Source organism: Paramormyrops kingsleyae, chromosome 14 (assembly GCF_048594095.1).
Source record: "Paramormyrops kingsleyae isolate MSU_618 chromosome 14, PKINGS_0.4, whole genome shotgun sequence".
Taxonomy (NCBI): domain Eukaryota; kingdom Metazoa; phylum Chordata; class Actinopteri; order Osteoglossiformes; family Mormyridae; genus Paramormyrops; species Paramormyrops kingsleyae.
The window spans coordinates 7,502,565-7,514,715 of record NC_132810.1 but is presented as its reverse complement, the minus strand read 5'-3'; the positions used below and the strand labels follow the sequence as shown (position 1 = coordinate 7,514,715).

The window sequence follows — 12,151 nt, the reverse complement described above, 5'->3', positions numbered from 1 at the left end:
GATGCGTCGCATTCCGGTCTGTGACTTTGAAACAAAACACGTTCAAAACAGAGGCGCTTTACCTCAGCAGCCAATCAGGGCTGGGCCGCCGCGGACTCTGACCTCTCCGGCATGTTACAGGAATAGATGCAAGACACGACAACACAAACATGGAGCCATGCCACCGGTCTAATATTTAACTGTGAAGTCCTTGAGCGATTCTGAAAAACACCAGTGTGAACACTGTCATATCAGCGTCCCCACCAGGCAGGGGGTGGCACCTTCAGCCTTTATTTTAAGAAATTAAATCCTCCCCAACCCCGCGCAGATTTAAAACCGCTCACTCAAAATTATGGCTGAAGGCAGAAATTAACATCAGAATGTCTACCTGCGTCTGTCAGCCTAACAGCGAGTACAAAAAATGCACAAAAAAAAGCCTCCAGAAGGGCAGGGCTGAGCTCACAGGACCATACGGTGCACAGATCGAGCCCCTCAGGGTTCTGCCGGCCCATCCGGCTGACAGTGCTGTCCTAGAATAGCTCAGTGCTGTCGCCTTTCAGCCTGCAGCAAAGAACACCCAGAGACCAAGTCAAATGATATGGAAATCCGGCAAAAAATGGAAACCAAAGGACGGAGCGAACGCAAATATCCGGACCACAGCCGAATCAGACCTAGGCTTGGCACTGTGTGTCCACAAGGAAGAGGTGACGTCAGTGCTGTTCTCATAGTAAGTCACTCTCACTGCATCACTGCACCTCAGAGCCAAGATTTAGGCTGTTGCACAAGGAGCTAGAGACCGCTGCGGGGGGTGGCTGAGCTCACCTCATGCCTGATGAGGTCCACCAATCTCTGGAACCCAACCCCAATGTGCGGGGCCACTACGCCAGGCTACAGAATCCCACGGCTCGCCTCCGGGAAGGTATCCCAGCAGCAGTGGCCACCACCGGGGAGCGACTCACCAAAGAGGCGGGAGATCCTGCGGTTGAAGCCGTGGAGAAAGCGCCTATCCTCCAGGGTGGTCCTTGCGCTCGGTGCCCGAGAGACGCCCGCTCCCCAGCCGCCGGCCACAGGGCCCCACGATCTGCTCCTGGCAGTTGTTTTCATCTCTCCTCACTCCCGGCCTGGTTAGGCAGCCTTCCCAGCACTGGGGCTTCCCTCATAGGGCCCGACCTGGTATTGGTACATCTCCAGTGAAGCACCCGGACCTTGCGACGTCGCAGGTGAGCTGTGACTACCACTGCCCAGGGCTTGGCTTGCAGGAGACACAGAGGAGCACGTCCTCCTAGTCTACGCGGAGGGGGGGGGTAGCTGGGGAGGGGGCGGGGCTGCCAGGGCAGGAATGAACAGGGCAACAGCGCCACCTCCCTCCCGAATCTCGCCAGCAAGCCATAAAAGTGGCATTGGAGCTCAGAGTCCGGGGCTGGGGCTCAGCCAACATTCCCCTGTGAGATCGCGCAGGTCGCAGCGCTCGCATCACCAGGGAATGCATCTGAATGCCGGCGGGACCGCAAAACAGCCGGGAATTCCCCCACCACAGGGAAGAGGATACACTTTCTGCAAACCTCTTCTGACAGCCTAACACGCAGAAAACCACTAACCCAAGGTAAGGGAGGGTGCAGGCAGAATACTGCAGAATAAATACGGAAATCTGCAGATTCTGGCTCATGTTCTGGGAGCAGAACCGAATAACCAGCAAGAGAGCTGACCGACTCCCAGAACGACTCCTGCGATTTTCATTCATACCTTTAAAACAGCTTGCATTCCTCAGCCCTGTTCTATCAGCGAAAAAAAACCCCAAAGATAAACTAGCAGAAATGAGAGTATAATGTTCTGCCTTATAGCATTTACAGTTGCAGGGCAACATTCAAACAAAGCTCTTTTCTTTTACATTTACTTTTATAACTGTTTCATGAAATAAGATCTGACCACACGCTGGCAGCGCCACCCGGTGGCAGCAGAGGTCAGCTTGGCACACAAGGCTCTTTAAAACGATTGGCTGTGCTCTGTTTGTATCCCTCATGCTGTGCAGAGTGTTTGGTCAGCTTTCCCCACCATACGAACTGGGGGACCAGGTGCATTGCTTGTTGGGACACACGCGCACACACACACACACAGTCATGTAATCATATCTTTTTGGGGACTGCTCATTCATTTCTATGGGAAAAATGCTAATGCTAACTATGACAACGTTAACCCCCACCCTGCCCTAACCATAACCATAAGCAGCCAAACAAAATACAAGAGTTTTTGCATTTTTAGTTTTTTCATTGCAGTCACAGATTTTTATAAAATAGAGTTTTCCCTTATGGGGACCAGGAAACTGGACATTCATCATGTTGTAGGGACATATGGTCCCCACAAGGTAAGGTATACCTTGACCACACACACACACACACACACACACACACACACACATCACAAACAGACCAGTGTCCAGCAGGGTTGTCACCTAGTACCACACCCTCGCAAAACGACTGATTTGCTTACCTTATCATTCCACGTTACACATTGACAGTGTCCATCTTTGAGTCCTTCCCCTTAACGGCACGGGGCACAGGAATCTCACCCTCACATCATCCACTGCCCGAGAATGACCCAGTGACTCTCTCCGCCACACAATGAACAAGCTTTCTAAACAACTCAAAAAATAAAAATGAATAAGATATCAGAAAATTCACAAAGTTGTTCCAGGAAAAGAATTCAGAGTTCCACAGATGCTGGGTGGACCCAAACGTTCAGAGCTGGATCTGTGTAAACATGACAATGTGCTGACTGTATTAAACATGGCCTTCTGCTTTTGTGTACACAGGAGCGAACTGAACAGGCTGTGGTTCTCTTATTGGCTGTGACTCTGTGCAGAAACCACGTCCGCTCTCTTACTCGTCGTGACAAGCACGCTAGCACTCGCCGCATAATTCAGGATGAGAATGGGGGAGGGGGAATGTTGCAAAGACGACAGAAACTGCGCGATGTATCAAGCACATGACGCATGTGCCAAGGGGTGGTGCTGACCCCGGAACCGGCCCTTTACAGGAACCAGCACCTGTCTTGGGGAACGTGCTCAGTGTTGCAAGCTGACACCTGCCGCTCCACATGAAGTGACGGTTTTTCGTCATGCCTGCTCTAAGGGCATAAGTTTAGACACATCACTCCCTGAGGACTCTTGTCATTATATAATAGGCCGATTCCACACTCTGTCAACTACCTGGGAAACGAAATGTTGTCATTGCCTGGCGCAGAGGCTGAGATTAGGACACACTAACTACATCAGCAGTTACAGGACCATTTAAACTGGTCATTGATCTGCTACCATCGCATATACGTGACGGGTGAGGTAACTGCTGGAGTAGGTCAGAGAGAGAGCATGTTTTTGTGGCAGTCAGGCTGATGTCACAGAGCCAAGACTCCGTAACTGCACCATATTTACGGTCACTCGCCCACCACAAATTCTTCAGGCATGTAGGCCGTTCTCAGCTGGAGCACACAAGGCAAACTCTATATTTTAAATATCACACCAAGTCATCCTCAAACAAGATTCGGTTCATGTTAACTCCCCCCTCCCCAATCCTGGAAACTTGTCACTCGTCAGCTGTCGTCATCGTCCATGCATCCACACCCACAGGCGATGACATCCTTTGAAGTGCCAGGAAACAAGCCCAGACAGGGTAACAGCAGGAGAAGCCAGAGGTGGAATCACAGCACCACAAAACAGACATAACTCTGCAGCTTAAACACAGACCATGCCCCCCAAAAAGAAATTGAGCACTTTCCCCTACTTGTGTTGCAGAGATGAAAGCAGACTCATGCCTAGGTAAGGCCTTTGACACACCTCCGCATGCAGACATGCGGTCTGCGTCGCAGCTGATTTGCAAGGCCGTTTGCGTATCTTGCTGTCACATCTCAGGTGCTCTCCTGCAGCAAGACAAAGGGCCTCTGTGCTAAAAGTCAAAGGGCCGCCCTTGAAGTAGGCAGCCACCAAGCAAAGGGGGGGGGGCGGCTTCCAAATAATGAGCCAGATAGGATGAATTAACTGGCAACCATGCAGAAGATCAGTGAACCAGAAATGCTCCATCATTCAGGCGTTATTTATACGTGCAGATAAGCCTGCACAGATTAATATCCTCACATACTTTAGCTGCAACAACTATCCGTAGCAATCTACCGATCCTTTACGCTTCGAAACATGACCGGCTCATCATCCAACGGAAGTACAGGCAAGGCTCGCACAATCCTGAAAAAAAAAGTGAATCACGACTGTTTTTTTGTTTTTTTTTTGCTTAGAACTGAGATCACGATTCTCTGTAACGATTTTTTTTTTTTTTTTTTAAATCACACTCAAACTGCCAAAGGAGACAACAAAACATGACTGTGCCAAACATATAACTGATCCAGGACCAGCATATAAACTTCTGACAACAGAAAGGAAACTCTCAACTGGCCATTCAGTTATTCAATAAGGTTAAACCAAAAGAGCCATATCAAAGGTGCCAGTGTGGTACTTTTTTGGTACTTTAGTATTTTGGGGTGGGAAATGCTTTCTTTGTCAATCGGTTATGCAAAAAGCCTGCCTCTGAAACAGTACAGCCACCATCTTGAAAACAATTGCAAACTCAGAAAACAAACGATAAACGAGGTAAAAATAATAATAATAATAATAATAATAATAATAATAATAAAAATGGATGTGTGATCAAATGAAGTGACCCAAGCTCTAACTGTGATCTGGTTGGAAGAACCAGAGATCAGGATAGAATAAAAAGAAATAAAGTATTTTGTATAATATACTAGGACAGCACGGTACTTGAAAAGTTCTAAGTATTGCAATGTGATTTTGTTGTAATAAATATTGGAGTATTTATAAAACAAACAAAAAAAAGAGTTCAACATAAATTTCTCAGAAACCATCTAGGAGTGATTTAAACAGCAAGGATGAAAAAGAGTATGACATGGCGTTCATGCAAAGCAGTGGAGGCAAACTTGATAAACTGATTTTTAAACATATGCAAGATAATCTTGAAAAGGAATAATTAAATAATTAAAAGAGTAAAAATGTTTTAGTGAAGCCTAAACTCCCTGCGCTATAATGTCCATACAGAATTGAAGGTAAGAAAAAGCCTGATCTTAATCTATCTGACTGGCGATGTAAGAATTGTATGAGAACAACATGCGATATTGGTATTAATATTGCACATCGTACAGCCCTATAATATACTACAGCAATTTTTCGAAGTCAGTACAAAATACCCCGCCTGGTATTTTGATCATTCAGTACCAGTTTTTAACGCCAGAGGAAAACCACCTTTAAGTACCGTACTTTTGGTACTTTCTTGAAGTACCAAAAGTAAGGTACCTGGTGTGGTGGAAAAGACCCCTTTAAACAGAATGCAGAAGTATGGGACACTTGAGATTGTCTGGGGAAAAGTAGGAGCGCTTGTTTTGATCCAGCTGATGTGATACAATGCAGAAGAACCGTTGTGATTTAGAAATGAGATCACATAGAGGTGTGAATTGAGATTGCGTTTTTTATTTTATTACAATGAATTGTGCAACCCTATAGCACAGGCATCAGTTGGTCCTCTGGCTACACCCACACTGTTACGTTTTTTGTATAAAAACTGAGTTTCCCCAAACGAAAACTCTCTCGATCCACACAGGCGTTTTCACATCATTTATGAAAGTATTTCCATAAGAAACAAACAAAAGCAAGCATCGATGAAAACCACAACAGTGACACGTAAATTAGTTTCTTTTTCTGCAAATATGCAGCAGTCATGCTGTGTAATGTGCTATTTAGTTGCAGACAGGTCAGCAACAAGGAATGTGCCATTGAAAGCAGCTCCAAGGGGGGACAGCAAAGAACTTTCAGAGAATCAGACACTAGGGAAATGGAATGATCAATCCCCTGGTGTTCCTCACTCACCCCCCTCCCTGTCGGCAAATGTTATAATCAAGGTTATAGCGGGTATCTATGATACCAATCTTTGTACTGGATCAAATCACGTTGAGAAAAAAAAAAACAAGTGATATAGCGCATCTCTGCTATGTACATTCCATGTGACCAGGTGACCAATCAGATGAGTGGTTGTAACTAGCGGGATCAAATTAGGAAAGGGCCACATGACCAATTAGGGTGTCAGAAGTAGAAAACATACTTCAGAGCTTTCAAAAACGTCCATTTTTCAGCATTGATGACTTTAGGGTAGTGTGGGCGAAAGGTGAAAACGAAAACAAAAGTTTGCATTGTTAAATAAAAACTTAGTAGTGTGAGCATAGCCTCAGAGACTGTCAGTGAAAACTCAAAGGGGTAAGGGTTGACCAATCAGACCAGACCTGACCACGACAAAACCAATCCATCTGACCACCAAACACGTGGTTTGGGAATTGCACATCAGGAAGCCTTCATGTCCAGGTCACCTAATACCTGGAATTTAATTAGCTGTGAGGAGGATAAGAGCCAAGAGGCTATTAAGGGGTGTGGCTTTGGTAGAATAGCTGGGATTCCAGCCAAAGTCAGTCTGAAACCTCTTTGCGATTCTTGGAATTCCTGTCTGCTGCTCACAGAAAAGTGATGCAGGCTGGCAGACGTAAATACCGCCCTTCCCATCTCCTCCCTCCTCAAAGTCTCACCACCTGTGCCACTGGAACGGGGCAGAACTGGCCGACTGAGGGCCCTGTGCTCTGGAAAAGCTTATCAGCGGAGTGTTGGAACAGCAAAAACAAAACCTGAGCTACAGAGCCCAGACAGAGGGCTCTGTACGCTTAAGGCGCACTTCCCAAAAAAAAAAGAGGTCCTGGCGTAGTTTTTGTTTGGCCTGTTCACGCCTTTAGCCAAAGACAACAAAATCCAGCAGGCGGTTTGACCGGCTCTTTCTAAAGTACTGATACGAGCTGCAATTGTCCACCAAGGGCTTTGCTGAAGACCATTCTCTCAGAGGTTAAAGGTCAGCATGCCTCACAAAGCTCAGAGCTAATCAGCGCAGAGTGATCTTTCACCCAAGCCTCTTCACAAAGCTTTTAACGGGCTGAGCTTGATGTGGTTAAAACACACATCCATTCAACAGGACAAAGGGTCAATCCACACAGCAGGTTGCCTATTAAAAATGACATCCCGCTAGCTTTTACAACTCAGGCCTAAGCAGGAAGAAGGGACCATTCTGCATAGGTGCTCGATGTTCATTAGGAGTCACATTCCAAAACTCTCAACATAAGTTACTTCCCTGAGAATTCCTGAGATTTCACAGTGGATTTTATGCCTTTTTCACTCAACAGTACACATGCATTGTCTGTAGTCTGCAATACTCCTGAAAGTTAAATAAAACAGCTAGGAAAAAAATGCCAGAATTCTTTGCAAAACCTTAACTGTGACAGTTGAAATGAAATTATATTACATGAATAATGAAATGACACTAATTGCCATTTGCATGGGTATGTACAGGTACACTGGAACCCATCTTTTCACTAGGAGTATAACGGTACGCGTATTTGTACCGAAGGTTTTAGTTAGTAGGTTGCAGCAGTACTGACAGAGACTTTTTATTTAAGAAAGACAGCCTTACTTTGTTCAGTAAATCACTGTTTAATAAAGAAAAAAAGAAGCAATTTATGTTTTGATTCTTTTACCCCCGCTTTACGGAAAACGTCCCGAACAGTGACGTCAAAACCCAGGTACATACCGAACCATGATTTTTGTGTACCGTTACACCCCAGCTTTTGAAACACCCCCACTTGCTCTCCATGAGACATACACAGAGTTGAGGGTGAATTTTGGGGTCCGAATGCAGGGACAGGCCATTAATCCGGCGCTCATGGAGCGCTTTGTGGGGTTAAGAGTCTGACTCAAGAGCCCAACGAACATGTGACTATGCGGCCACGGATGGGATTCAACCCGGCAACCTTCCCACCACAGACAATGAGGCCTAACCCGCTGAACCACCCAGGTCAGAAACCCAGATGATTGGGTTGGAAGGAGCATCTGGCTTTTGGGCACAGGTCATCTCCATATGATGTATTTTCGAGTAAGAAAACAAGGGGACACTTTCCCCTACAAGCCCTGTGAGCTTCCAACCTCCAGTGACAGAAAGCAGGTCTCCGTAGGCGTCCCCTTAGGGCCGGCTTCCTGAGGAATCAGAACAAATCTCAAAGATATCGAGAGTACCTGTCAGCAGACACGGAACCTTCCAGATGACGAGGAAGGCCACGCTGCGAGTTCCACAAAAATGACCAAAATAGTTGGGAGTTAAAGACGGAGAGCGGGGCCCACGCCTGGCTGTAGCGCTGGCACTGAGATGCTCGTGCTGCTGCAGTGCTGTGATAATAACAGGCTGCGGGGGGGGGGGGGGGGGGGGGGGGGGGGCAGCGGTGCTGCCTTAAATAGTCAAAGATAACATGCCAGATGTTAGCGGGGGCAGGCTTGGTCCTACTCCCAGGAGGGCCGTGCCAAAAACTGAAGCACCTTCCACTTACAGGTTCCTCCCTCAGCATTCTATCCAAATGTTTTTGTCCAAAATGTTTTATTGAGCAGACAAAAAAAAAATCACTTGATGACCTGAGTGCTTCTGTCCGATTATTCTGGGAAGACATACGGGCTACAAATTAAAAACATTTATCATCCATTCTGTGATCAAAATGTCTCAGTGCTCTTTATCTAGTCCTCACCTTTTCATTAGCAGAATCGTATAAGGTAACTTTGAAATTTTAGTACCAATACTGGACCAGTTGTACAGGAAGGAGCAGCCATCAGGGACGGGGGGGGGGGGGGGGCGCAGGGCAGGCAATCAGGGATGGGGGGGGGGTGCAGGGCAGGCAGCCAAGCCGGTGTAGGAACCCATTCCAGGTCCAGTAAAAGCAGTATCATCCAACCACATCACTGCTGAGGAATAAAGGTGATTACTGAACCATTTGTGTAAAAACGCCACATTGTGAGGCGGCTCCGTCTCACATGAATGCGGCCCCTTGTCTAAGCTCTGGCATGGCCGTGGTGGGGAACACCCAGGCTCGCGCGCCGCAGCTGCAGGGCTGCATATTTGCGGAGAGACTCGGCAAATGAAAACCCATCCGGAACAATTACCGGCAGCGCGGCCTTAGGAAACGCCGATAGCACGGCCTTGCTGCGAGGTCCTATGGCAGATTGCAGGCCGGGCTGGGGACCTGACCTCCGTGACAGGGGTTGGGGTCACGGAAGCTCCAGAGTCGATACGACGGACCCTGGATTCGGAGAACCCGGAACAGCATTTGGAAAAATGAGAAAATAACTAATTCCTGATGGCAAAATAGTAATTTCTCTTCCCAGGATGGTATCGCACCTCAGTGACTGAGTCCTTCTCATAAGATAAAGCGATCACAAGCGAACAACTGATGCACGTCATTGAGACGCAGATTATAGGGTGTCACACTGACTTTTTCAGCCTCTCTGGAATGCATTTTGTTACCTCCAGCTTCATTAACCTGTTACCTTCTTTTGGATGCTGCCATGACGGAAAGGTTAACAGGAAGTCACCTAGACATTTACAAGTGACATTTACAAGTGTGGCTGCCCAAAAGTGATTCAGCACCCAGCTTAACAGCAATTACCTCAGACCGTGGCCCACTGGCTATCAGCGAGAGGCTCGGGTTCATCTTAAAGTGGAAAAACACGTTGTTTAAACTGGAAACCCACAAATATCAGCAGCATTCCCAAACTGGTGGATTGCAGTAAAACAAGGAAACGGGAAACTTACTATCCCGAAATGATTCCTCCAAAGTGACCCCTTTTCACTAGTCCAAGAGAAACGAAAAGTAAAAACTTCATATACAAAGGTCCATATTTTTAAACATAACTCTAAACATTCATATAAATTACAAACAACTGCATATTTGACCAAACTCATTTGGCTGGTTCTCCCAATATGACTAAAACTTTAAATATGCCTGCTCTCGAGTTGCACACAACATTCAAACTTGAAATAAAACGCAGAACAGAGACCAGAAAATGAAAATACATTTGGAACAGACCTCTAGAAAGGCTTCCTCAGAAATACTCCCATCACTTTCCAGTCGGGAATTTGAGAAATGCTTTTTAACGGGCAGTCCACTCCGTCCGCAGGTCTGCCCTCAGCTCAGCACACCTGTTGCCCTTGCTGGACGACCTCCTGACAGCCCATTCAGGAGATTGGATGGGGGGTTAAGACTCCTATCCAATTAGGGTGGACTTAGCCAGATCAGAAACTGCAGTCCCCGCCCCCCTCCCATCAAGGCCCGCCCTCCATCTGGGCAAACCTACAGAGCGACTCTACAAGGCCTAATAGGGCAAATGTGCTGCTTTTGCCCCAGGGAGCCTGTGGGTGGGTGCTGAAAGCCAGGTTCACAGGCACAGGAACCAGCCTGCAGAGCCATCCAATCCCAGCCTATCAATCTGCTGCCAGCTCCCAAGTTTACATTCTTTCCTGGTCTTTCCATATCAGCCAGCTTTCGCAAAACTGGCAAAGAACCAAAATTCTGGGTGAATGCAAGACTACAGTATATCCAGACTTACAGGGTGCGTTCCTAATCGAATCAGGGGACACAGAAGGCAGATGAGGCTCACACGCACAGGCCTCCTGCTTTGCCGTTTATCGAAAGTGAGATGAGCCGTTATACAAAGCACTCTGCGCGCGTGCCCGTCACAAAGCCGCCATTGAAACATTCGAACACGCCTGACACGCAACGCTCCTCTCCCAAGGTTATCTGCGTTTAAAGGTGACGCCGGGACAACGGAGCTACAGGAAAGCGAAACACTGATTATTTCGAGGCACCCTCAGGAAAGACTTCAACGTTAAGATCAAAGGGATAAGCCTGGAAGCCTTTACCTCCCACTGAGCCTAATCTGCTGCAGCCAGTCACCATCATCCCCTGCAGAGGGGGAGGAGGCTTAAGAACTGTCCATTCACCTCTGTCTCTCTGACCTAATCCACTTAATCCATTTACCGAACCCCCCCCCCCCCCAAGGAGCTTACATGCCCACCTAAACGTTTGTTAACTTCCACACGAGGGCTGTTGGCGTTCAGGTAGACTAGGTCCTTAGTGGGTGGTTCCTATACTATGGATGCAGAGAGGCCACATGCTGGCCACCTGCAGGATCACACAGGAGATCCACCCTGGTTATCCTCTGTGTCTGGCACTCTCTCTCTAATGCGCGCTAATGCGCGCTAATGCCCCACAACATTCGTGCATGGATGGTCAGCTCTGGGGGCGACTGGCAGACGAGCACATGAGCTCCCAGGAGAAGGCAGGGGGACATACAGGGCTTCATTCGGGAATCGTGCCTGGAAGCCAGAAGAGTGGCTATGTGGTCTACACCACAGATCCTCTCCCTGGCGGGATTCACGAACCGGCAGCCCCCTCGCGACAGCACTGCAGGACATGACGAGCTTTGAAGACCTTGCTGTTTACACTATCTGTCATCTGACAGAGACATGGTCCAGCTTGGAATTCCCTTCTAGTTTTCACTGAACAGACAGTCTGTTGCCGGGGGCTGGGGGTGTTGGGAACGAAGGCCTGCTTCCTTCATAATACAAGTAATCTCAGACTGAAACTGAATCTGAATGCCTACAGTCTCAGATCATTCCATAACATTTCTAGGTAAAGCGGACACCATTCAGTGTGTTTCCCCTTAGGAAGAAAACCAAAACTAGAATATGTTGAGGAAATGATACAGCTTTACTCTAATGCTAGTTTCTCCTTTGCATACCGTTGATGAATACTCACCTCAAAGCAAGCGCAATTAACTCCAAATCATCACGGAAACCTTGCACAAATTGCAGAGTGAATCCAGTTAATATAAAATGAATAGTCTTCCCAGATGTAATTGCAGTGCACAGACACCACGGGATTCACCTACATTTCAAAATAAGAGACCTTAGCTTTGCTCCTGTGTGGCATCGCCTGAAGTTCAAACCCTTCTAGTTATCTGGAGATACAGTAGATGTCTTACTGTCTCCTTGGGGCCACCGGGTATTTCCAAAAAACTGGAAAGCCCAAGGAGCCGCATGAGAAGCCGGAAAGCTCACCACATTCTTCACGGATCTGCACTTCCAGCAGCTGCCGCTCAGTCGCCGTTTTAAATTTCCCCTCCCAGAGACCCAGGGCTCACATTAATCAGTAAGTGTACCTGTGTGATGTCAGAAACTTCCTCCAGGACAAACGAGAAATCATGAGT

General features: G+C 47.4%; 1 protein-coding gene across 4 annotated transcripts in view; it reads right to left on the bottom strand.

Annotated features, from left to right (window-relative positions):
* Positions 1-12,151, bottom strand: part of LOC111838878 (pleckstrin homology domain-containing family G member 3) — a 54,297-nt gene that overhangs the window by 24,046 nt on the left and 18,100 nt on the right. For 2 of the 4 annotated variants that reach the window (XM_023802284.2, XM_023802286.2), the window contains exon 1: positions 939-1,249. The exons of 1 other annotated variant lie outside the window; for it this stretch is intronic. In XM_023802284.2, coding sequence (XP_023658052.2) covers positions 939-1,083 — 145 coding nt within the window. In that variant the 5' untranslated portion in view covers positions 1,084-1,249. Of the gene's footprint in view, positions 1-938; positions 1,251-12,151 lie in introns of those variants that run through there. One more of the 4 variants, XM_023802283.2, reaches the window with a different exon arrangement.